The 27,082-nt window shown below is 44.3% G+C and overlaps 1 protein-coding gene across 12 annotated transcripts in view; it reads left to right on the forward strand.

The window, feature by feature from the left end:
* Positions 1-27,082, forward strand: part of rapgef2b (Rap guanine nucleotide exchange factor 2b) — a 1,083,630-nt gene that overhangs the window by 499,975 nt on the left and 556,573 nt on the right. For 11 of the 12 annotated variants that reach the window (XR_015081639.1, XM_086010726.1, XM_086010745.1 and 8 more), the window contains 8 exons: positions 5,084-5,220; positions 13,247-13,405; positions 14,837-14,989; positions 15,137-15,301; positions 18,047-18,154; positions 18,284-18,487; positions 22,238-22,346; positions 24,238-24,481. Coding sequence is in view for 11 of the 12 variants with exons in the window: in XM_086010726.1 (XP_085866852.1) it covers positions 5,084-5,220; positions 13,247-13,405; positions 14,837-14,989; positions 15,137-15,301; positions 18,047-18,154; positions 18,284-18,487; positions 22,238-22,346; positions 24,238-24,481 (1,279 nt within the window). In the remaining variant the exon portion in view is untranslated. The remainder of the gene's footprint in view (positions 1-5,083; positions 5,221-13,246; positions 13,406-14,836; positions 14,990-15,136; positions 15,302-18,046; positions 18,155-18,283; positions 18,488-22,237; positions 22,347-24,237; positions 24,482-27,082) is intronic. The other variant, XM_086010753.1, reaches the window with a different exon arrangement.

Consider the following 27,082-nt stretch of genomic DNA (forward strand, 5'->3'; position numbering starts at 1 on the left):
TGGGCAGAAACATGGCAAATGCACTATAATGTGGATAAATGTGAGGTTATCCACACTTTGGTGGCAAAAACAGGAAGGCAGATTATTATTTGAATGGCAATAGATTGGGAGAAGGGGAAGTGCAAAGAGACCTGGGTGTTCTTGTGCACCAGTCGCTGAAGGTAAGCATGCAGGTGCAGCAGGCGGTTAAGGCAAATGGTATGTTGGCCTTCGTAGCAAGAGGGTTCGAGTACAGGAACAAGGATGTCTTGCTGCAGTTGTACAGGGCCTTGGTAAGACCACACCTTGAGTATTGTGTGCAGTTTTGGTCACCTTATCTGAGGAAGGACGTTCTTGCCATGGAAGGAGTGCAGCGAAGATTCACCAGGCTGATACCTGGGATGGCAGGAATGACGTACGAGGAGAGATTGGGTCGATTGGGCTTGTACTCACTGGAGTTTAGAAGATTGAGAGGGGATCTCATCGAAACCTATAAAATTCTGTCAGGCCTGGACAGACTAGATACAGGAAGGATGTTTCTGATGGTCGGGGAGTCCAGAACCAGGGGTCATAGTCTAAGGATAAGGGGTAAGCCATTTAGGACTGAAATGAGGAATTTCTTCACCCAGAGAGTGGTGAACCTGTGGAATTCTCTGCCACAGATGGCGGTTGAGGCCAGTTCATTAAATATATTCAAGAAGGAGTTGGATATATTTCTTAAGGCTAAAGGGATCAAGGGATATGGGGAGAAGGCAGGGACAGGGTACTGAATTTGGATGATCAGCCATGATCTCATTGAATGGCGGAGCAGGCTCGAAGGGCCGAATGGCCTACTCCTGCTCCTATCTTCTATGTTTCAATGATTTTGGGATTGCTTAGCACTGCCTATAGCATGCTGCTTCTGCTTTTTTGCATGCAGTCCTGTGTTGCAGCTTCCCAGGTTGTCACCTCATTTTTAGGTATGCCTGGTGCTGCTCCTGGCATGCTCTTCTGCACTCCTCATTGAACCAGGGTTGGTCCCCTGGCTTGATGGTAATGGTAGAGTGAGGGACATGCCGGGCCATGAGGTTACAGATTGTGATGGAATACAATTCTGCTCCTGCTGATGGCCCACAGCGCCTCATGGATGTCCAGTTTTGAGCTGCTTGTTCTGTTCTGAATCTATCCCATTTAGCACGGTGGTAGTGCCACACAACACGATGGAGGGTGCCCTCAGTGTGAAGACGGGACTTCGTCTCCACAATGACTGTGGTGGTCACTGCTACCAATACTGTCATGGAGAAATGCACCTGCGACAGGTAGATTGGTGAGGACGAGGTCAAGTAGGTTTTTCCCTCATGCTGGTTCTCCCACCACCTGTCGCAGGCCCAGACTCGCAGTTATATCCTTCAGGACTCGGACAGCTCGGTCAGTAGTGGTGCTACTGAGCCACCCTTGGTGATGGACATTTAAGTCCCCCACTCGGAGTACATTCTGTGCCCTTACTACTCAGTGCTTCTTCCAAGTGTTGTTCAACATGGAGGAGTGATGATTCATCAGCTGAGGGAGGGCAGTAGGTGGTAATCAGCTGGAGGTTTCCTTGCCCATGCTTGACCTGAAGCCATGAGACTTCATGGGGTCCAGAGTCAATGTTGAGGACTCCCAGGGCCACTCCTTCCCGACTGTATACCACTGTGCCGCCACCCCTGGTAGGTCAGTCCTGGGACAGGACATACCCAGGGATGGTGATGGAGGAGTTTGGGACATTGGCTGTCAGGTATGATTCTGTGAGTATGACTATGACTATTCTGTGGGACAGACTCTCCCAATTTTGGCACAAGTCCCCAGATGTTGGTGAGGACTTTGCAGGGTCGATTGGGCTGGCTTTGCCGTGTCCGTATCCGGTGCCGGGTGGTTCGCCCAGTTTCATTCTTATTATTGTGTTTCGTAGCAGTTTGTTACAACTGAGTGGCTTGCTAGGCCATTTCAGAGGGCAGTTAAGAGTCAACCACATTGCTGTGGGTCTGGAGTCGCCTATAGGCCAGAACAGGTAAGGACGGCAGATTTCCTTTACTAAAGGATATTAGTGAACCAGATGAGTTTTTAACGACAATCCAATAGTTTCATTGTTACCATTACTGATACTTGTAATTATTGCAGATTTATTTAATTAACTGAATTTCAATTCCCCAGCTGCCGTGGTGGGATTTTAACTCACGTCTCTGAATCATTAGTCCAGGCCTCTGTATTACTAGCCCAGTGACATTACCACTACGCTACCATTCCCTAGATGTTACAGCAAACACAACTAAAAACATACTATTGCCACTGTCTAATCATGACCACTGCCACAGGAGAAATAAAGAAATGTTACGATTTGTTAATACAAACATATAGGGCTCGATTTTCATCAGGCCATTGAGGCGGGATTGGAGGTGTGTGGGGGGTTAAAATTGCAAAAACTGGCGGGTGGGCCCAACCCCGCCTCCAAGCAATTTTCGTTAAATTGTGTCTACTGGCCCCGTCTCCGCCCCGCCTCCAAGAGGCGGGATAGGCCGTTAAGGCCCTTAACAAGCACTAAATTGCCTCTATAATGCCATTTTGATCGGCCTTGGTGATTTTAACCCTTATCCAACGTGAAGCACGCCTGTTCTGAAACACGACGGTGAAAGTTGGCGGAGCACAATTGGATTGCTGAGTATTAGCTGCAGCTCCACTATTAAATAGGATATTTGATCAGCCATCATTTGCAGGTGGCAGGGCTTTGTTGTCTCAGGCCTGTGGGAACTTTTAGAAGGCATAACCACAGCTGTGGAAGTTTGGAGCCTGACACCCATCTCCGGTGTGACCTCCTGGGAAACCCCTCTCACCGCCTTCACTGAGCGTTTCCTCGACTGAGGCATATACCAAGTAATCTTAAGCCCTCAATGTGGAAGTCCCATTCGCGAAATGACACACGCCACAACTACAGCAGTAGCCATCAGATTTTTTATTTACAGTAATCATCTGATGGCTTTTTAACATAAAACATCAAATTTCACCCAAGTGACTACCCTTGTGACTATTTGTGCAGTATCTTTCTCTTACGCGTGCTCCTACGTGGTGCTTCCCCTGTGGCTTCAGCAGATGTGGGGGCCCCTTGCTCACTTTCTTGCTGCTCCTGTCTCGACACCTTTGGCGGGCGTCCTCTAGGGTTGCGAACCTGTGAGGGCTTGTCAACAGTCTGCTGCTCCTGCAGCTGTGCAGGGGTTGAGACGCCAATCTCAGATGGGTGTGGACTCTGGTGGGGCTCTGACCGAGGGCTCTGCAGTGGCATGGAAGTGTGAGCGCTTGGAGAGGAGCCCCCACTTCCTTGATGTCTGCCACCAACTTCCCTCTCATGGGTCAGGTCCCCCTCAGCACTTGCAAGTGGCTTGAGAGCACCTTGCTGCACATCAGGGGGGCCATGGGAACCCGTGTCTGCACTGGCAGTCCTACTCAGTAGGACTTCCATGAAGGTCTGGTTTCTCTGTTCAATAGATGACCACTCCTCCAGAGATGTCATTCTATTCAGAACACTCACCATGTTTTCTGCACTCTGGCGACTTATCACCTCCATGGAGGTTGCCATCCTTTCCATGGTGATGTGTTCATGCACCAATGACTCCACAAAGGCTCTGCTCATGTTCGCAATGGACTCCTCCATTCGCTCCACACTCGCAGTGACCCTGGAGACAAAACCTGCCAGAGACTCCTGCATCTGTTCCTGGAGTTCCAGCACCGCTGATCTTGTGGATGGACCCAGAGGCAGAGGGTCGACATGCAGCTGAGCTGAGCTGGGAGAGTCCTGCGCCCTCCAACGAGGACTCTCCACTGCTGTCCCTGTCTCCACCATCTGCTGATGCTCACTTGTGAGCTGCGATACACCAGGTGATAACGCTACTCTATCTTGCGAAGGTCCCACCGAGGTGTGAGTGTCTGCGCTGGTGCTGGGTGCGCTGAATTCTGCTGACGCTGCGCCCTCAGAGGTTGCAGCTTCCTCTGAGGAGTCTGGATGCTCAGGCTCTTCCTCCTGGCTAGTGGGGACGGGTGCTTGCGATGGTCCTGTGGGGAGTAAAGGAAAGTGTCAGAGATGTGATGCCAAGGTTACATGCACATTGCATATTGCAGATGATCGTAAGTCCATCTGTTAGAGCTTCAGAATCATTATCAGCGACTCATGCAATGTCAATGAGAGAGATGGAAAACTATTCTGTCACCAGTTTTCTGTGATGCACCCGTCTGTCCGTCCCCCACTTGTGCATCGTCCTTCACTCCCACAATCTCCAGGACCGCCTCCTCCCAGGCGGCATCAGTGTCAAGTAGGATGTGGAGGAAGCGATTGCTAAAGCTTAGTGCTGGTGAGGAGAGGCAATGGGGATCAGATTGAGGGTAATGGGAAATTCATACTCACTTTTCCAGTGCGCAGAAGGTCATGAAATCTCTTCCTGCACTGAAGCCAGGTTCTGCGGGTTACTGACAACGAGTTGACCTCCTCTGCCACCTGGATCCACACAGCCTTGGTTTGCTGGGAAGGCTTCTTCCTCCCTGAAGAAGGGAAGAGCACCCCTTCATGTGCTCTTGCTCCCTCCACTGAAGCCTGCAGGGCAACGTCATCGAAGCAGAGTGTAGACCTAGGTCTCTGGCTGGCCATTCTTCTTGCAGGTGCCTCTCACTGCAAAGGCCAAAAGGTTGGCAGTCTGCAGAAGAAACAAGGCTTGTTGCAGACCTTAAATGCAGCAGCAATGATGACGTCATCGGACGCGACTTTCAGACTGGAAAAACTCATTGGCCATGGGTTCCCACACATTGGAACTCAATTGGCCAATTAAGTTAAAATTGCATCATTCTCCCACAGCAATTTAGAATCGGGTGGCTAACACAAAATGCGGATTACACAACCCCAGCCCGCCCCAGCATCAAAATCCAGCCCATAATCTGTAAGTTCATAATATCTTAGTACTCTGCAGCAGACAATTGATTTTTGTACTGTGGACCTGCCTACAGGGACAATGTGTGAGCTGGATCCTGAAGGGACTGTAAGAGTTAGTTGGTGAGTCCTCCTGTTTCCAGAAGTCTAATTCAATGTTTTTGTTTTTCCATGCAGAACAATTGTTGGAATTCATGCATCAGCTCCCAGCTTTTGCCAACATGACAATGTCAGTCAGAAGAGAGCTTTGTGCTGTGATGGTGTTTGCAGTGGTGGAGCGAGCAGGCACTATAGTACTCAATGATGGTGAAGAGGTGTGTATCTTCAAATCAATTTGCTGAATTTTGATCTCTAATGCAAGAACTGGAAGGATGCAATGTCATGCTTTAATTCATATACACAGATTTCTTTTCAAAATATAAGTTTGAAAATCCAGTCTGCTCCAGTTAAACGTATGTCACTTGCTTAATCAACTGTAGGATAAATCCTATTCCGCTGCGCCCCCCCCCCCCCCCCCTTTGCAGACTGGAATGGTTTTGAAGGTGGGAGGTGGTGTGGAAATCCAAGCGTTGAAAAATGTTTTCACCAATGTATCCCCTAATTTATTTTGGGTGCGCAGTCCCTTTAACGGGCTGCGCGGCCCATTCAAAGTTTTGTGCATGCGCAAAATTTCACATTTGCAAAGCTGGTCCCGGGCTGCGTGGGACCGGCAGACAGCTGTGGGACTGGCAGACAGCTGTGCGGCCGCACAGTTTAGAGGGAACGTTGGTTGCCACCATAATAATGAGATATATGTTGGTAATTTTGCTGATCTTGAAGTGCAACTTTTGAATAGATTCGGAGTTAACTTTTGAAAATTAGCATTGTGGGAAATTAACTGAAGTTGCAAATGATTTGTTGACTCATTTGAATATATTTCCTTTCTAGCTTTCAAAATAAAGACATCATTTATTATTTACACAACAAATACTGTGAATTTGACTGCTGATTAACAAATTATAGAACTACAAAACATATTCTGGACAAGATAGAAAATGTTAAATTATTTTTGGTGCAAAACAACTAATGCAGACCTCAAATGAGCAGTTTCTAATGAGCAGCATCAGCCAGGAACAGAAGCCTTCTCGTAACTCTTTCAGAACAATCATTTCTAAAGTTTGTCTTCTGGCTGCAGTAACTTACAATTTGAAAGTTGTTTTTCTATTCTTCGGAAGCAGTAAAACATAGTTTTTACCGATGTGGCCTGCCACTAATTGCCATTGAGGAAAAATGTGAAATTCTTAATTGATTGAAACACTGCCTATTACAAGTATTTTGTAAGCATACTTGTTATGACAATGTGGATTCTAAAAATCAAACAGAAACTTGAGGATAAATTGAACATTATAATAGATTTAATCTTATAATGATATCTACATGTGTGCTTTATCAAAAGTTGGATAACCCATTTCCCAAAGCACTGTATCAACAATTCCCTTGGAATTTTTGCTGGCATGATTGTTCCCTAACTTTCTGATTTCAATGTTGTGTAATATTTTATGAACAAAGAAGCTGAGTATTCAAAAGTCTCAAGAGTAAATTGCAGTAATAGAACATATGTTATGCTAACCCTGTTTAAAGGAATAATTTGCCTTGACATTATTAGTGGTAGGATTGCTAATGTCACCAATAATAGCCAAATAAGCGCGCACACACGCACACACACACACACACACACACACACACACACACACACACATATACTTGTATATTTAAAAACCTTTAATTTCAAGTGGAGTGGTACTTGTACAACCGACTAGGACTACTATTTTGCAGCTGGATGGGTTGAGCATATTACAGCTGTGCAAATTCCTGTTCTCTGGCTGCCTGATTCCATTTCTTGGACAATGCATGATAGAGGAACACACATGATAGACTCACTATATGTCACTCTAGCTGATCTAAGTAAGATGCTCTCTGCAAGAATTATTACATATAATGAGGGAACAATTAGCCTTTGCAGATTGATGGACAACCTGCTGCCAAGCCTTTGTCAATGTTGTATGGAAGCTGACTGCTTTGACGTATGCAAGAGCAGTCAGTTGGTAACATTTCCTCAGCATTCTCCCTCCTTGGCTGCATAATAAAGCTAACAACGCATTAGGGGAATCATGGGCATTACTGTATCAGAGAATTACATCGATTTTTGCAGCACAGAAACGGGCCTTCGGCCCAACAGGTCGATGCCAGTGTTTATGGGTTTGAGGCGGTTGGGTTCAGGTTTGAAATTTTCACTTCCCACCTGACCCAAACCCATCCGCATTTGGGGGTTAAAATTATGCCCATCTTCTCTATGTATAGTCTATCAAACCCTTTCAGAATGTTTTAGACCTCTATCAGGTGACCGCTCAAGTCTTCTCTTTTCTGGAGAAAAGAGCCCCAGCCTGTTCAATCTTTCCTGATAGTTGAACCCTCTCAGTCTGGGATCATCATTGTAAATCTATTTTGCACTTTCTCCATTGCCTCTATATCCTTTTTGTAATATGGAGGCCAGAACTGTGCACGGTACTCTGATCTAACCAAGGTTCTATATAAGTTTAATTCCAGTATAAGTGTGAGGTGGTGCATTTTAGTAGGAGGCATAAGGAGGCCACCTACTCCTTGGAAAATAAGAGTCTAAATGGGGTAGAGGAGCAAAGGGATCTCAGGGTACAGATTAACAAACCATTAAAAGTAGATACGCACCTTAAAAAAGCCATAAAATGTGCAAAAAAAGCACTGGGGTTCATTTCTAGAGGAATCGAATTACAAAGCAGAGAAGTGGGAGCTCAGAATAAACCCCCATGGTCCTTTAAACATAGAAGATAGGAGCAGGAGTAGGCCATTCGGCCCCTCGAGCCTGTTCCGCCATTTAATGAGATCATGACTGATCATCCAATTTCAGTACCCTGTCCCTGCTTTCTCCCCATATCCCTTGATCCCTTTAGCCTTAAGAAATATATCTAACTCCTTCTTGAATATATTTAATAAGTTGGCCTCAACTGCCTTCTGTGGTAGAGAATTCCACAGGTTCACCACTCTCTGGGTGAAGAAATTCCTCCTCATCGCAGCCCTAAATGGCTTACTTATCCTTAGACTGTGACACCTGGTTCTGGACTCCCCTGCCATCGGGAACATCCTTCCTGTATCTAGTCCTGTTAGAATTTTATAAGTTTCAATGAGATCCCCTCTCATTCTTCTAAACTCAATCTCTCTTCACACGTCATTCCTGCCATCCCAGGTATCAGTCTGGTGAATCTTCGCTGCACTCCCTCCATGGCAAGAACATCCTTCTTCAGATAAGGCGACCAAAACTGCACACAATACTCAAGGTGTGGTCTCACCAAAGCCCTGTACAACTGCAGCAAGACATCTTTGCTCCTGTACTCGAATCCTCTCGCTATAAAGACCTTCTTAACCGCCTGCTGCACCTGCATGCTTACCTTCAACGACTGGTGCACAAGGACACCCAGGTCTCGTTGCACTTCCCCTTTTCCCAATCTTATTACCGTTCAGGTAATAATCTGTCTTCCTGTTTTTGCTACCAAAGTGGATAACCTCGCGTTTATCCACATTATACTGCATCTGCCACGCATCTGCCCAATCACCCAACCTGTCCAAATCATACTGGAGTTTCTCTGCATCCTCCTCACAGCACACACGCCCACCCAGCTTTGTGTCGTCTGCAAACTTAGAGATATTACATCTAGATCCCTCGTCTAGATTATTAATATATATTGTGAATAGCTGGGGTCCTAGCACCGATCCCTGCGGTACCCCACTAGCCACTGCCTGCCACTCGGAAAAAGACCCATTTATTCCAACTCTTTGCTTCCTGTCTGCTAACCAGTTCTCTATCCAAGTCAGTACCTTACCCCCAATCCCATGTGCTTTAACTTTACACACTAATCTCTTATGCGGGACCTTATCGAAAGCCTTCTGAAAGTCCAAATACACCACATCCACTGGTTCTCCCTTATCTATTCTACCAGTTACATCCTCAAAAAATTCCAGTGGATTAGTCAAGCATGATTTACCTTTTGTAAATTCATGTTGACTTTGTCTGATCCTGTCACTGTTCTCCAAGTGCTCTGCTATTACATCTTTTATAATGGATTCTAACATTTTCCCCACTACCGATGTCAGGCTTACCGGTCTATAATTCCCCGTTTTGCCTCTACCACCTTTTTTAAATAGTGGGGTTACATTAGCTACCCTCCAATCCATGGGAACTATTCCAGAGTCTATAGAATTTTGGAAGATGACCAGCAATGCATCTATTATTTCTAGGGCCACTTCCTTTGCTAGTCAGTGTCTCTAAACAGAGCTTTTTTCATTTATTGCCACCATCTGCTTTCTGTAGCCAAGCCAGTTTTCAGTTCAACTGCCCTGGTAGCCCCATCTGATTTCTTCCCATCTCAACTCTCCCTGTGCAGTCTCTTCCTATCTACATCAGCGACTCTTCCGACACCCTCCGCCAGTTTCCTGACCCTAACCATCTCCTTTTCACCATGGACATTCAATCACTTCATACCTCCATCCTCCACCAGGACGGCCTGAGGGTTCTCCGCTTCTTCCTTGAACAGAGGCCCAACCAGTTCCCATCCTCCACCACCACTCTGCTCTGCTTGGCCGAATTTGTTCTCGCATTGAACAACTTCTCCTTTGACTCCACGCGCATCCTCCAAATAAAACGTGTTGCTATGGGAACCCATATGGGTCCTAGCTATGCCTGCCTTTTCGTGGAATATGCAGAACATTCTTTGTTTCAGTCCTACTCTGGTCACTTCCCTCACCTCTCTTTGATGACTGTATCAGTGCCATTTCCTGTTCTCGCCCTGAATTGGAAAATTTCATTAATTTTGCTTACAATTTCCATCCTTCCTTTGCCTTCACATGGTCCATCTCCAACTCTTCCCTGCCCTTCCTTGACTTCTCTGTCCCCATTTCTGGGGCTAAGTTATCGACCAATATCCGCTATAAGCCCACTGACTCCCACAGCTACCTTGACTACACTTCCTCCCACCCCGCATCCTGTAAGGACTCTCTTCCATTCTAACAGTTTCTCTGTCAACATCGCATCTGTTATGACGATGCCACCTTCTGTACCGGTGCTACTGATATGTCTTCCTTTTTCCTCAATCGAGGATTCCCCCCCACCATGGTTGTCAGGGCCCTTGACCGTGTCCATTCCATTTCCCACACTTCTGCTCTCACCCCTTCCCCTCCCTCCCAGAAACACAAAAGGGTTTTCCTTGTCCTTGCTTTTCACCCCATCAGCCTCCATATTCAATAGCCATTTCCGCCACCTCCAGCATGATCCCACCACCAAACACATCTTTCCTCACCTTTCAGCATTCCGAAGGGACCGTGCCCTCCGCGACACCCTGTTCCACTCCTCCATCATCCTCAACACCCACTCCCCTTCCCGCGGCACCTTCCTGTGCAAGTGCAGGAGATGCAACACCTGCCCCTTTATCTCCTCCCTTCCCACTGTTCTGGGCCCCAAAGACTCCTTCCAGGTGAAACAGTGATTTACTTGTACTTCTTTCAATTTAGTATAGTGTATTCGCTGCTCACAATGCGGTCTCCTCTACATTGGGGAGACCAAATATGACCGCTTTGCACAACACCTCCATTCAGTCCGCAAGTGTGATCCTGAGCTTCCGGTCACCTGTCATTTTAATTCTCTGCCCCACTCCCACTCTGACCTCTCAGTCCTCTGCTTCCTACACTGTTCCAATGAAGCCCAATGTAAGCTCGAGGAACAGCACCTCATCTTTCTATTAGGCACTTTACAGCCTTCCGGACTCAACATTGTATCAACAATTTCAGATCATAACCTCTGCCCCCATTTTTTCAGACGGCAGCTGTTGCTGATGATTCTGATATTCCCATTTACACCTCCTCTAGACCCATCGTTTGTTTCTTTACTTGTACCATTACCATCTCCTTTTGTCTTGCAACATCATCCCTTTTGTCATTTAATCTCTCCTGCCTTGCATCCTATCACAGACCTTCCCCTTTTGTTCTTTTCTCCCTTTCCCCTGTTGCTGATCTATAAATTTCACATTCCTATCTCATTCCTATTTTGAATGTATAGGGATATCATTTGCAATCCTTCAGTAAAGGTGTACTTCTTTGATTGTATGCAGTTAACTGCAGCCCTACAACCCTTTGAGATCTCTGCGCTCCTCCAACTCTGGCTTCTTGTGCATCCGCAATTTTAATTGCTCCACCATTGGCGACCATGCCTTCAGCTGCCTAGGCCCAAAGCTCTGGAATTCCCTCCCTAAACCCCTCGGCCTCTATACCACGATCTCCTTTAAGATGCTCCTTAAAACTTACCTCTTTTCTGTGCTACTATCTCCTTATGTTTGATAACGCTCTTGTGAAGCCCCTTGGGAAGTTTTTGCTACGTTAAAGCTGCCATATAATTGCTGCTTGTTGTTGTAATGCCTTTCGTACCAGCTGTAGTTGAGGGTGCACTACTCTAAATATGATGGTGTAATTTTTTATATTTGCTTTTACTTCTAATTTCCCCCGACTCGCACGTCATTTTCCTGTCGCAAAGGTGAGCATGCAGCCCACTGTCAGGTTGTTCTAGCGATGCTTTTGAACCCACTACATGTACAGCCTTTAACTTTTTTACCCTTTTATTTTCACTCTCATCTGGGCCTACCTCCTATTTCCCTTCGACTCTACAGATCAGGTCCTCATTAGTGGAGAATCATGAGCATGAATCTCTTGGGAATCAAAAACACAATTTCTAAATTTGTGGATTATACCAAATTGCAGGGGATAGTCAATGCCGAGGAGGTCTGTAACAAGTTACAGGAGACATTAATAAACTTGCAGAATGGGCATATAATTGGTAAATAAAGTTCAACACAGATAAATGTGAGGTATTACATTTTGGTAGGAAGAATAAGGAGGTCACTTATCACTTGGAGGGTGCGAGTCTAGGTGGGGTAGAGGAACACAGGGATCTACAAGTACAAATACACAAATCACTAAAAGTTGCAATGCAGGTTAGCCAGGCCATAAAAAAAACCAAGCTAAGCACTACGGTTTATTTCTAGAGGGATAGAATTGAAAAGTAGGGAAGTTAAGCTAAACCTGTATGGAACCTTGGTTAGACCACACTTGGAGTACTGCGTGCAATTCTGGTCACCATATTATAAAAAGGATATCGAGGCACCGGAGAGGGTGCAGAGAAGATTTACAAGGATGATACCACAAATGCGAGGGTATACATATCAGGAAAGGATGAACAGGCTGGGTCTCTTTTCTCTTGGAAAAAAGAAGGCTGAGGGGTGACCTAATAGAGGTCTTTAAAATTATGAAAAATGTTGATAGAGTGGATACAGAGAGAATGTTTCCACTTGTGGGGAAGAGCATAACTAGAGGCCATCAATATAAGATAGTCACCAAGAAATCCAATAGGGAATTCAGAAGAAACTTCTTTACCCAAAGAGTGGTGAGATTGTGGAACTCGCTACCACAGGGAGTGGTTGAAGCGAATAATATAGATGCATTTAAGGGGAGGCTGGACAAACATATGAGGGAGAAGGGAATAGAGGGTTATGCTGATAGATTTACATGAGGAAAGATGGGAGGAGGCTCAAGTGGAGCATAAATGCCGGCATGGACTGGTTGGTCCGAATGGCCTGTTTCTGTGCTGTATATCCTATGTAATCAAAATCCACTTTTTTACGGCACAGTACATCACACATCATCCAATCAGCATTTGACTGTTTTGTTTAAAATGTCATTTTTACAATGGTTAAAGTGAAACATCTTATGAAATAGAAGAAAGCTTTCTCACATCTGTTAGAAGAATCTCAAAGCGCTTCACATACAATGAATAACTTCAAAATGCATTGACAGTTACATAGGCAAATGCAGCCATCATAAGTAGCAATCAGACATTGTTTGAGGGATGTATATTTGCTGGGAGAGCACACTGCTGTTCTTTGAATAGTACCATGGGATGTTTGACCAGCACTGGAACAGAGGCAAGCAGGTGGCGCCTCAGTTTAACATTGTTTCTGATGTATGGCACCTCTGACAATGCAGAACTCCCTCCTGCAGAACACTGGAACTTCAACTTGAATTATGAGCTCTAACTCCTTGTATGGGGATTCAACCCACAATCTCTGACAAAGAGGTGTGACTGCTTCCATTTAAGCCAAGCTAACACGCAACTTCTATATAACACCACTTAAATACGTATCTTAAAGCACCCAAAAATTGTGCTTTTGCTAGCAGAATCTATTGGTAATGTAAATGTTTTTGATGCTTTCATTTCTTGTGTTCTAGCTTGATTCTTGGTCAGTCATTTTAAATGGTTCTGTAGAGGTCACATATCCCGATGGAAGGCTGGAAATCCTGTGCATGGGCAATAGCTTTGGTGTCTCTCCTACTTTGGAGAAAGAATACATGAAGGGAGTGATGAAAACTAAGGCTGATGACTGCCAGGTAATTAAGTTTATTTTACAGTGAGTATTGTCTGATTTTTTAATTTTAAAAATCCATCAGAGTTTTATGTTCTGCGTCTGATGTTAAAGGAAATTTTAAAATTAATATTTGATGTAACTGTGTGTTCACAACTAAATGGAAGGTATTAGTCCACCATTGGCTACAGTAATTTCTATTAACTGTAAGCCCAAAGACTTTCTGTCATGACGTTTTCAACGAGTATGTGGTTTCAATAGATTCTATGTTTAGCCACTGAATATGCAATTAATCCTATGTTGGGGGAGCAAATAATTCAGTAACTTTTTAAGTGTCTGAACTGTAGAAGACACCTTTTTTGTGAAATATATTCAATTTTCAGTAGCTACAAATGAGTGTTCATAATAAAATCATGATATTAATATAATGAATTATATGAAATGTATTTTATTTGATTTTAATGAGATTAATAATAAGCATGAAGGATCTTTCAATACTCAGTACTATTTAATCAAGCAGTTTTCTCCTTGTAGAGGTGTTGTTACTCATACAGCTAATCTATAATTCTATGTCTAATTTAAGGAAACCATATATTTTAAAAAACAGCCTTAGTAGCACTTGTTGGGATTGAATGTCTTTGACTGCCTCAGTTATACACTCAGAAATATGGAGCATATGTAGCTTTTATCTCTAAGGGCATTTATGTTAAAAAAGGGTTTCTAGTTTCAAAATATTTACGGATCTGATAGGTTATGGATCGGGGCGCACTGACCATTTTGGAAATTGGGCGATTTCTGGAGTGCTCACTTGAATGATTCCATAGCGCTGTACACCCCCCCTTCTCTATGAGAATTCCAAAGAATCCCATGCCATTTTGGGGGAGTCAATCTGCCCCTGGTTATAGAGTTAGAAAATTTAAGTAAATTCCTAACATTTATTAAAATTGATTTTTTTATTACTTGAGCGACGAGTGTAGTAGTTGCAAGGAGGGAATAGCAGGATATAGTCACGGCTCTCCTCACTGAATACATTATAGACTAAACTACCTCTCAGCCTGTGAACCTACAGAAGTATAACTAGAAACATAGAAGATAGGAGCAGGATTAGGCCATTTGGCCCCTCGAGCCTGTTCCGCCATGTAATGAGATCATGGCTGATCATCCAAATTCAGTACCCTGTCCCTGCTTTCTCCCCATATCCCTTGATCCCTTTAGCCTTAAGAAATATATCTAACTCCTTCTTGAATATATTTAATGAATTGGCCTCAACTGCCTTTTGTGGCAGAGAATTTCAGAGATTCACCACTCTCTGGGTGAAGAGATTCCTCCTCATCTCTGTCCTAAATGGCTTACCCCTTATGTTTAGACTGACCCCTGGTTCTGGACTCCCCCAACTAGCATTACTACATGGTGTAAATATGCCTAATGCTGTAACATTTTCTGTGCTCCTTGGCAGTTTGTGTGCATAGCCCAGCAAGACTATTGTCGAATCCTCAACCAGGTGGAAAAGAATATGCAGAAAGTCGAGGAGGAGGGAGAGATTGTTATGGTAAAAGAACACCGAGAGTTGGATCGCACTGGAACCAGGAAAGGGCATATAGTCATAAAGGTAAGCAGAATGTTTAAACACATCAGAAACTAACACTGGTCTAAAAAAGTGCTCATCATGTCCATTGTATTTCTCATGTAAAAGTTTATTCTGCAGCTCTAATTAAATGTAGTTTTACTAATGATCTGTTCCGTTGTACTATATTAGGGAACACCTGAGCGGTTAACAATGCACCTGGTGGAAGAGCACTCAGTGGTGGATCCCACATATATAGAAGATTTTCTTTTAACTTACAGAACCTTCTTATCAAGCCCAATGGAAGTTGGGAAGAAATTGCTGGAGTGGTTTAATGACCCAAGTCTCAGGGACAAGGTTAGCCAAAACTTTTAAGATTGTAATAATTCAGTACTTAACAAGCAATTTATTTTAACCAGTAAACTTTGTGGCGATCTTTCCCCTCACCAACTGTTAATATGTCAAGAATCCAATATGTACCTTTGAATAACTAAATATAGATGCACATAAATTGGAAAGAAAGAGGTTCATTTGTAATTGTGTTCATTGATAGTATGCCTTCGGCAGGGAAGAAATCTACAATGCTTCCTATTTGACTTGGAACAAATTTTCATTTGTCATGACTTTTAGCCTGGATATATATAGATAGCTTTATCACTCCTGTGCAGTATTGGCGTTGATCAATTAATTTTATCAGTCACTTGGCAGCCATTTTCAGGAATTATGCAAGCCTGTTTTTAAATAACGTGCATGTCTCTTGTCATTACTGTAAAAGTTGTAGAGCTATTGGCCCAGTAATTCCGGTCCCAACGCGTGAGTACGGACGGGGTACTCACGCGTGGGCCCGTTGGAAGTGCCGGATTTCAGTATGCACAGCGCATGCGCGGGAAACCAGCATTTCCTCCAAGGGGTTCAGAGGTCCAACGCGTGCGCGCACGCGTTGAACTTCCTTCTTTTTGACAGGTTTGCCCGTGTATAAGGGCCTCAACTTTTTAGAAATGTAAAAAGGAGACGTAAGGACTTGATTCTTTAAGGTAAGTGGTCTATTATTTAAAATTATAACATTTTTTCCACAGCTTTATTGTTTTTAAGGACTTTACAGTGAGGTAAGTGTATTTTTAGACCCGATTTCTTAAAAAATTATTTTTTTCAAAAATTTGATTAATTGTTTAAAATAGTTTTTTAAAGTTATTTATAGTTCATTTAATTAGTGGGATGTTTTTTAAAATTTTATTTAAAGTTTAAGTAGTGTTTTGGGCGCCCGTAGTTTTTGTGAGTTTGACAGTTCTTACTATCAAACTCATGAATGAAGTTTTCCCTCCCCTGATTGGCTGCCCAGTGCTCACCTGATCCCAGCCGGCACATCGAACTAACTACGCCGCTGGATCAGGCAAGCACAGCGCGCCGACAGCTGAACCGGGCCAGTAACAGGAATTCCAAGCAGGCCCAGGCTTCAGCTGTCGGCGCGCCGGGTAAGTGCACATCGGGGGCTTGCACGCGCGGCAAGCCCCCGATCCTAATTTCTGGGCCATTATTTACTATGCATTAAATTTTTTAAAAATTAGCAAAATGATTTCATCCATCTACTTTCTGTCCTAAATTAAACTGCAACTTCCTTCATAAGACCCTAACCTCAAACTAAAAGATTTCACTAAACTTCTAAAGATAAATTAAGAGTAGGAATAAATGCTTCTGTAATTGAGGCAATCAAGCTTCATCTGCGAAAAAAACAGAAAATGCCGGAAATACTCAGCCGGTCAGGCAGCATCTGTGGAGAGAGAAACAGAATTACTGTTTTAGGTCGATGACCTTTTGTCAGAACTGAAAAAAGTTTTAGAGATATAGCAGGTTTTAAGCAAGTGTAGAGACAGGGAAAGGGGGGAGGGAAGAAAAGAACGAAAGGGAAGGTCTGTGATAGGGTGGAAGACAGGAAAGATTAAAAGACAAAAGGGATGATGGTGCAAGGCAAAAGGAGATGGCAATGGGACAAGTAAAAGAACAAAAGATGGGTCTAGAAGAGGAGTAAATGGGAATAAGAAAATCATCAACAGCTGTTGTCGGAAAAAATGGGGGCAGAGGATATGATCTGAAATTGTTGAACTCAATGTTGGCTGTAAAGGGCCTCATCGAAAGATGAGGTGCTGTTCCTTGAGCTTATGTTGAGCTTCATTGGAACAGTGTAGGAGGCCGAGGACAGAGAAGTCAGAGTGGGAATGGAGCGGAGAGTTAAAGTGACAGGCGACCGGAAGCTCGGGGTTACGCTTGCGGACTCAACGCAGGTGTTCCGCAAAGCGGTCATTCAATCAGCGTTTGGTCTCCCCAGTGTAGAGGAGACTGCATCGTGAACAGTGAATACAGTCTACTAAATTGGAAAAAGTACAAGTAAGTCACTGTTTCACCTGGAAGGGGTGTTTGGGGCCCTGGACGGTGGGAAGGGAGGAAGTAAAAGGGCAGGTACAGCATCTTCTGCACTTGCATGGGAAGGTGCCGTGGGAGGAGGGCCTTTTAGGGATGATAGAGGAGTGGATTAGGGTGTCGCGGAGGGAGTTGTCCCTTTTTGGAATGCTGAAAGGGGAGGGGAGGGGGAAATGTGTTTGGTGGTGGGATCACGCTGGAGGTGGTGGAGAATGATCCATTGAATGTGGAGGCTGGTGGGGTGTAAGGTGAGGACAAGGGGAACCCTATCATGGTTCTGGGAGGGAGGGGAAGGGGTGAGGGCAGAAGTGCGGGAAATGGAACAGACACGGTCAAGGGCCATGTCAACCGCGGTGGAGGGGAATCCTCGGTTGAGGGAAAAGGAAGACATATCGGAAGCACTTGTGTGGAAGGTGGCATTGTCAGAACAGATACAACAGAGATGAAGAAACTGGGAGAATGGGATAGAGTCCTTACAGGAAGCAGGGTGGGAATCAGTGGGCTTATAGTGAATATTGGTTGATAGCCTATCCCCAGAAATGGAGACAGAGAAGCCAAGGAAGGGAAGGGAAGCTTCATTTGCACATTCTTAATTCTCTACATTGAAGTTAAGTCAGCATATGTTGCATACATCAAGCATACAATGCCTTTAATGGTGCAAAATAAATTTCTCTGAATACTTTCCAGGTTACACGGGTAGTATTACTGTGGGTAAACAATCACTTCAATGATTTTGAAGGAAATCCTGCAATGACCGCATTTCTAGAAGAATTTGAAAACAATTTGGAACGAGAGGTGAGTTATCTCATTTAAGGTAGTTAACACCTGATTATTTTTGAAGTCCCCTCTCTTCAGAAACGTTAAACAACTATCATCAGAAATTGAATTTCAGTTTGTAAATTATATTTTTTTTATGTTGTGTAGAAAATGGGTGGTCACCTCAGACTGTTGAACATCGCTTGCGCAGCTAAGGCCAAACGGCGGCTAATAACTCTAATGAAGCCATCACGAGAAGCCCCTTTGCCATTTATCCTGTTGGGAGGCACTGAGAAAGGTTTTGGGATTTTCCTAGACAGCGTAGAGCCTGGTAGCAAAGCTACTGAAGCTGGGTTGAAACGTGGTGATCAGGTTTGTCTTGCTTTTTCTTTAAATAATTTTTATGGAAAAAAATAATTTCTGCCAGCAAATGTATTAAAATATATATGTCTGCACAGAATGTCAGTGGCAAAACTTCACACCTCATTTCTGTTGACTGTTGAATAGTCTCTCAGACCTTGTTTTCTGGAGCTCTGAGCTTTTCTGATGCAGAATTAAATATTCCATTGACGAACCAGAATTTCTGGAATATGCATCAGTCTATAAGATAACTGTGACAGCCCATTGATACCCAAGCATAATTTTACCACAAGTTTCTGTGCTCCTGCTAACTGCAAGTATGAGATTTGAAAGACGTCATCCCTTGTTATCATTTTCTCCAGTGAAGGTGTGGTGAGCTGACCATTCACTTATCAATATATATGTTTTCCTATCATAAAGGAGTCAACATCGACTATAGGCTCCTGCGCACCATGTTTATTCTTCATTTACAAAAGGTCATTTACAAAAGAATAAATGCCAGGGTAAATGCCTAAGAGGATACAAATGGTTGAAGGTCTGGAAAACTTTGAGACTACATTTTGGTTGCTGGCATTGAGAAAGATTGGGAGACTGATTTGAAAAAGAAAATCTTTGTTTCATTTCTGAAGAGGCCTACTATCTCTTGAGGGTCGATTTTCATCTCGTCAACTTCCTTTGTGCACCAGTTCACAGAGCTATGGCACAGAAAAAGGCTCAGAGATCTGCAATGCTGGGTCTCTGCCCCTTTTGCATGTGGCGTGCATGTCCAGGGAGTGGGTGGTATAATAATGCCCCCCATGTCTTTTTAAAGCCTTCACACTGGGTGCATGGCACTTCCAAATTATGCTTGTATAAATAGACGTCCCCAGTTCCTAGGGAACTGAATTGCTTAGGAAAATAACTGGAAAGAGCCAGTAAGAGAATTCATTCAGCAGTTTTTAGACTGTTTCTGGCCTGTTTTATTTTCCTTTTTGGCACTTAGCTTGTCATGAGTCTTTGTGCCATTTATTCTATTTTTGTTTCCCCCAGTACCATTACTGGTACTAATGGAGGAAAACCACTGAAGTGATGCAAAGCAGAAAAGGCTGCACAAACGATGATCTGTGCTCACCCACCTGTGCAGCTACATCCTCCAAGATGCAGCAAAAGATTGGCGCAGCCATGAGTGCCAGTCTGGTGCAACTTCAAACTTGCCTGTACCGCCTTTCAGGCATGCTGCAATATGAACTTTAAAGGATGCTGCTGTGGAGTGGCACAGTAGGCAATCCTTCCTTCCAACCATCTTATGCAGTGCTATTTCCAATTAGCAGCCATTAAACAGAGAGTTGGGTGCTGGCTGCTCTTTCACTTGCCTGCAGATTCCTGCCTGCGTATGGGGTTTCTTTTCCTTTCAATTTTCCCTGTCATTTCTTAATCTTCTGTTGGTTAAGTCTTGGCAAAAGTCTGTTAATGGCTTGAGATCATTTCAAGATCGGATGGCCTCGGTTTTACAATTCTCATCCTTGTTTCCAAATCCCTCCATGGCCTTGCCACTCCCTATCTCTGTAATCACTTTCAGCCCCACAACCCGCCGAGATATCTGTGCTCCTCTAATTCTGGCCTCTTGAGCATCCCCAATTTTAACCACTCAACTATTGGTAGCCGTGCCTTCAGCTGCCTAGGCCCTAAGCTCTGGAATTCCCTCCCTAAATCTCTCTGGCTCTCTAACACTCTTCCCTCCTTTAAGATGCTCCTTAAAACCTACTTCTTTGACCAAGCTTTTGGTCATCTGCCCCAATATGCTTTTATATGGCTCGGTGTCAAGTTCTGTCTTATAACGCTGCTGTGAAGTGCCTTGGGACGTTTTATTACGTTAAAGGCACTATATAAATACAAGTTGGTATTGAGACATTTTTGAGCCTTTCTAAAGCCTTTCAGAATTTTGTCTCACTATTGTGACATTTACCTTGAATTGTCCTGTTCCTTTAAAATTCATTTGCATGCAATTTTCTGCTTCCTAGAATGCTCCATGCACCTGCCCAAAATCTGCACTTGAATCTGAATAATTATGCAAATGTGGATCTATGAAACTTGAGTGCTGTTAGCACAATCCCAGCCGGGCACCATTAGTACCAATTCCTAACCATTGAAAACTGATTTAGATCACAGAAAACCCCACAGTGCAGATAGAGGCCATTTCGGCCCATCGAGCCTGCACCGACACATATCCCACCCGATCCCCGTAACCCCTACACCAACACATATCCCACCCTATCCCCGTAACCCCACGTATTTAATCCCCCTAACACTAAGGGTCAATTTATCATAGCCAATCAACCTAACCCGCACATCTTTGGACTGTGGGAGGAAACCGGAGCACCCAGAGGAAACCCACGCAAACACGGGGAGAATGTGCAAACTCCACACAGACAGTCACCCGAGGCCAGATTCGAACCCGGGTCCCTGGCGCTGTGAGGCAACAGTGCTAACCACTATGCCACCGTGCAGTAGGCCCTATGTCTCTGCACTCATGAAATGAAAACTAGAAATTCACTGTTGATTTTATCTTCTGTTTCTAGCAGTAGTGGTGTTTAGAATGATATTTCACAATCACAAAGTGACATCATAAATCAGATTTTCTTGGGTGACAAAATTCAAAAAGCACTATTTGAAGCATGTTTTTGGAAACGTACAAGAAGTATTATGAAGAGAATATAGCACGTAGCCAAACATTTGATGTAATTCTGTCACCACTTTCATACTGACTTTTTCACTAATCAACTAGGAGAATTTTGATCCCATAAAGTAACAGTTACAAAAAGCTTCACTTGTGAAGTTATTCATTGTATTGCATGGTTATGACTTGTCCTCTCTTTATGATAAATTTTAAGTTAGGGTCAGGCTTTATTACCTTCTTGAGGAGCTAATGGGCCCTATTTTCCGATCGGAGGTTTCCCGCATGTGGAAGCCTGCGATCTGGAAAAAATCTACGCACTTACCTGAGGGCTCCCGAGGTTTGTATAGTTCCGAAGCTGGGCCTCTCGAACTCCAAGTGTGCAGGGCCTACATATCCCAGGGGTGCATGTGGTTCGCAAGTGTCCCTGGGATCACGTGGGCCATGGGGAGACAATCAAAGAAGGGAATCTCCCTTCGTACACTTGACAGATAGACCTGTCAAATATATGAATGGAGATCACCCCAAAAACACTTTAAATAATTTTTTTTTAATTCGCATTTTTAAAATTAGTTGAAATTACAATAAATTAAATATTTTTAAACAAATAATTAAAGTTTTTTTACAGGGCTAAAAATAAATTTAACTTTTTTTAAAGTATTTTTAAATGCTAAATGTCTGAAATTTAAAAAAAAAAAACTTTTTTCAACTCTTATCCTGGTAAAATGAGGCCTTACGCCTGCTTTTACCAGGCATAAGAATTCTAAAGGTTATCTGCGGGCAGAGGGGCTCCAGAAAGCGGAACTATCTGCCCACAGAGGCCCTTCTCCAGGGCAGGCGTCCGATCTGTCGAGAGCAGTCTGCATGCCTGAAACCGGCATTTCCGATGTCCCTATGGGTGGGTACACAGCGCGTACCCACCCGTAGGGATCGGAATATCCGGGCCAATGTTTTTAGAATTACGCTTTTGGGATTTTCTCGCTGACCTATAACAGTTCTGAAGGAGAAAATGGAACGCAGGAATGGCAATGTTAGCTTGTATGACAGTCTTTTGAAATTTAATTACACATTTGATGCCAATCAAGAGTAAAGGCTATCTTGTTTTTCAGATAATGGAAGTTAATGGACAAAACTTTGAGAATATTCAGCTACCTAAAGCCTTGGAAATTCTTAGGAACAACACTCATTTGTCTATCACTGTGAAAACAAACTTGTTTGGTAGGTTTTTATATACAGCTATAATTTCATAGATGCAATTTACAGGATCAGTTTTTTTAAATATATATTATTTTCACAGTAGCTGCATTTCTTAAGACCAGCAAAGATATATGGTTGACTGAAATAATTATGCAGTGGTGTGAAGTGATATTCTGGGCTATTGCAGATATTGTAAATGAAAAAAGTATTTATTTTCTGCCTCGTTTCCTGGTCTCTCTGAGGCTCAGTGGATAACCTGTCCTCTTGCTTTCTTCAGTTGTTGCTCTAGAAGACCCAGTTAAGATATTTTTGTCCAATCTTCCTTCCCTGTGGTTTAGCCTGTGTTTGGCTGTTGAATAATTTTAATATTTAGCAACTGTTTATACATCAGTTGTACCCTGATACCAAAGCTTTGTTTAGTAGTGATTGTGGTGCATCCAAAAAGCCTCCGCACAGTCGCACTTCGGTTGCTGTGTTTGCAGTGCATTACTAAGGAACGGCCTCAGGGATTGTTCAGCAGTGTCTGGACTGGATGCTGCATTAATGTAGCACATAATCATTCCACTTCTAGGACTTGGATTAAAATCCACGCTGGATTGACGGACTGAGTCGTTACTGCTGAATTTAAGGGGCCTACACAAAATGAATTTAGGCCATCTTGATCCAGTTCCAAGAAGTCTATACCACAGAAAAACCCATCATTCACACCCTGTTGGTTCATTTTTTTGTATTCATTCTCAGGATGTGGGCGTCGCTGGAAAGGCCAGCATTTATTGCCCATCTAATTGTCCTTGAGCCACCTTGAACCGCTGCAGTCCATGTGGTGAAGGTGTTCCCACAGGGCTGTTGAGGAGGGAGTTCCAGGATTTTGACCCAGCAACGATGAAGGAACGATGATATATTTCCAAGTCAGGATGTGACTTGGAGGGGGTGGTGTTCCCATGCGCCTGCTGCCCTTGTCCTTCTAGATGGTAGATGGCACGGGTTTTGGAACTGCTATAGAAGAAGCCTTGGCGATTTGCTACAGTGCATCTTGTAGATGGTACACACTGTAGCCACGTTGTGCCGGTGGTGGGGGGGAGTGAATGTTTAACGTGGTGGATGGGGTGCCAATCAAGCAGGCTGCTTTGTCCTGGATGGTGTCGAGCTTCTTGAGTGTTGTTGTCGCTGCACTCATCCAGGCAAGTGGAGAGTATGCCATCAGATTCCTGACTTATGCCTTGCAGGTGGTGGAAAGGCTTTGGGTAGTCAGGAAGTGAGTCACTTGCCGCAGAATACCCAGCCTCTGACCTGCTCCTGTAGCCTCAGTATGTGGATGTCCAGTTAAGTTTCTTTTCAAGGAGGATCCCCAAGTTGTTGATGGTGGGGGGATTTAACAATGGTAATGCCATTGAATGTCACAGGGTAGTGGTTAGACCATCTCCTATTGAAGATGGTCATTGCCTGGCACTTGTGTGGCACAAATGTTATTTGCCACTTATCAGCCCAAGCCTGGATGTTGTCCAGGTATTGCTGGATGTCACCACAGATTGCTTCATTATCTGAGGAATTTCACTCATTATAGAAGGATAATGCATAAGAAGTTGTTGAATGCAGTGAGTGAGACCACCTAACGCGTACTCCGTGTTCCATTCAATTATTATATTGTGCTTTGCACCAGAGCACGTGTAATAAATTGAGCTTCAAGTCTTTTCAGCTCCAATGCCAATGATGCGCAGTGCACCTGTCAGCTACTGATTATACTGGCCATATAAATTCTATGTTTCTTGTATGAGTTCCGAATATAGCATTGTACAGAATTTCCCCCCTGAAATCTGTGTTGTAGCAGAAACCTCTTTGGTTATAAAATCAAAAAAATGATCAGTGATCAGAAAACTTCTTTGGTTAATTCAGTTTTATGCCTTTTACACAGTATTTAAAGAACTTCTGTCCAGACTCACAGAAGAGAAGAGAAATGGTTCTCCACACTTACCTAAAATTGGTGACAAGAAAGGCAGCCGTTATTCCATTCCAGATCTTGCTGTAGATGTTGAACAGGTGATTGGGTTAGATAAAGCAAATAAGAAGGCAAAGGCAAACACAGTGGCAGGACGGAACAAATTGAAGAAAATACTGGACAAGACTCGAATCAGCATTCTTCCACAAAAACCTTACAAGTAAGTGGATGTTTTTTGCTGTGAATTTCAGTGAAAATGACTGATTCATAAATGTTTTCATAAGTACTGTGTAATTTGCAATAAGTTGAGGCTACATAATGGCAACCGTAAAATACTCTGACTATTCCACAAGTTAGCAAGACCTGATAATTGATCATTCATGAATGACTACGGTCTTTCTCTGGTGAAATAAATTAGTACGATTGAGGTGGTCCAGTGGAATTATTTCCAAATATTGATCTTTCAGCAATATATCAAGGAGTTAATAGAATCATGGAATTTGCAGCACAGAAAGTGACTATTAGACCAATCATGCTAGATTTTCACTGCAGCTATCTGTCGATTTCCCTGCCCTTTCCCCATATTCTTTTATATTTTCAAAACTTATTCAATTTGCTTTTAAATGACCTTATTGACTCTGCCATAATAGTCACCTGGGGTAAATTATTCCACATTGTAATAACCCGCTATGTGGCAAAAATGTCTTCTAACTTCTCTATTGAAATAATCCTATCCTTTCCTTGGCTCTAATATACTTCCTGTAGTGGGGTGTCCAAAACTGCACGCAATGCTCCAACTGTGGACCTGACCAATCTGTTGTACAAATTTTACATTAGATAATCAGCAAATTCTGTATAAAGCTCAATATCCCTTTTGTCTTTTTATCGCCATTTTTCCCCATCATTGGAGATCTGTATATCTGCACTCCTGGATCTGTCTGTTCCTTCACTCTAAGGCCTAGAAATTCGGTTGGTAGCGCCAGCGATTAGCGCCTAAAGAGCCCGAGAATTGGGGCGTTACCCAATGTTCGGGCAGGCGCAGTGAGTATAGCGCCACTTCCCATATTGAGTATTCTTTTAGCGCTGGCGCTAACTCTTTGTGCGCGCCCGCGGGCGCAGGCAGATCATGACGTCATTTCAGTGTGCAACGCCTTTTTGGCGCCCCGGACTGGATATTCGGTGGCGCCCGGAACCTTTGCGCCTAGCGCTGTTAGTGACAGTTCGATGGAACGTTACCAGGCCCTTCTCGTAGTCGGGGGGCGCTATTTAAAGGGGACAGCTCTAGTATAAAAGCTGCAGCCACTTGGCCTGTTCATTGTGATTAGGGTACGCTGCGAGGGTATTCAGGCAGCAGGTCTCATACCTTGCAATGTCGGAGGAGCTGTGTGTGCGAAGGCTCCGATTCAGGAAGGAGGTTGTAACTGAGCTGTGCCACCTGCTTGCTCAGGATCTGCAGCCGCGTCTACGGTGCAGGACCTCTCTGTCGGTGTCCGTTAAAGTGACTTGCCCTCAATTTCTATGCCACCGGATCCTTTCAGTCCGCCACTGGGGACATTGCGAATATCTCTCAGTTTGCAGCCCATTGTTGCATCCGGCAAGTTACAGCTGCCCTTTATAGACGAAGGCGTCAATTCATCGCCTTCCCTCTGAGCCTGGAGAAGCAGGCGGAGCGCGCGCAGGGCTTCGCTGCTATTGCGGACTTCCCCATGGTGCAGGGGGCGATTGATTGCACACACGTGGCTTTGCGGGCGCCATTGCTCAATCCTGAGGACTTCCGCAACCGCAAGGGGTTCCACTCCCTCAATGTGCAGCTGGTCTGTGACCACCGCCAAATGATCATGGCAGTCAACGCCCAATTCCCAGGGAGCAGCCACGATGCCTTCATCCTGCGGCAGACCTCAGTTTGTGACCTTTTTGAGGGGCCGGCTCGCCCACGAGGCTGGCTTCTTGGGGACAAGGGCTGTCCTCTCTGCCCATGGCTCATGACACCACTCCGTTTGGCCGCCACCCCAGCAGAAGAGCTGTACAACAGCAGCCATCAGGCGACCAGGAACATTGTAGAGCACACTATTGGTGTGCTCAAACAGCGTTTCCGCTGTCTGGACCATTCGGGGGGAGCCCTGCAGTACTCGCCGGAGCAAGTGGGTCACATTGTCGTCGTCTGCTGCATGCTCCACAACTTGGCGATTCGACGCACCCAGCCAATGCCAGCTGTCCCTCAAGGTCCAGCAGAGCAGGCAGACGAGGAGGAGGAGGACGAGCAGGCGGACGAGGGGGAGGAGCATGCGGACGAGGAGGAGGAGGAGGAGGAAGATGGGAGGGCTCCTGAAAGTGGAAGGGCCATCCGTCAGAGGTTCATCAGGACTCGGTTCCAGGCCCCTCTGACGGAATGATGGGTGCCATTCGTCCTGCGCACTTCGGATCTTTGAAAGGCTCTGAAGGCCAGCATGACTGTAAATAGTTACATGTACCATTGCAAATTAAAACTTTTCTTTATTGTCACAAAAGTCCTTCCTTCCAGCATAACAACGTCATGTCAACAGAAACCATAACTAACAAAATAACAGTTAACTCTTCGGCAAAGCCGCAAAACTAAACAAACCATTTCCAACAATCACAACAGGTGAGGGAGTCACAGAATCACAGAAACCCCACAGTGCAGATAGAGGCCATTTCATCCCATCGAGCCTGCACCGACACATATCCCACCCGACCCCCGTAACCCCTACACCAACACATATCCCACCCTATCCCCGTAACCCCACGTATTTAATCCCCCTAACACTAAGGGTCAATTTTATCATAGCCAATCATCCTAACC

Source organism: Somniosus microcephalus, chromosome 2 (genome assembly GCF_052327205.1).
Source record: "Somniosus microcephalus isolate GS21.2 chromosome 2, FLI_Smic_1.0, whole genome shotgun sequence".
Classification (NCBI taxonomy): domain Eukaryota; kingdom Metazoa; phylum Chordata; class Chondrichthyes; order Squaliformes; family Somniosidae; genus Somniosus; species Somniosus microcephalus.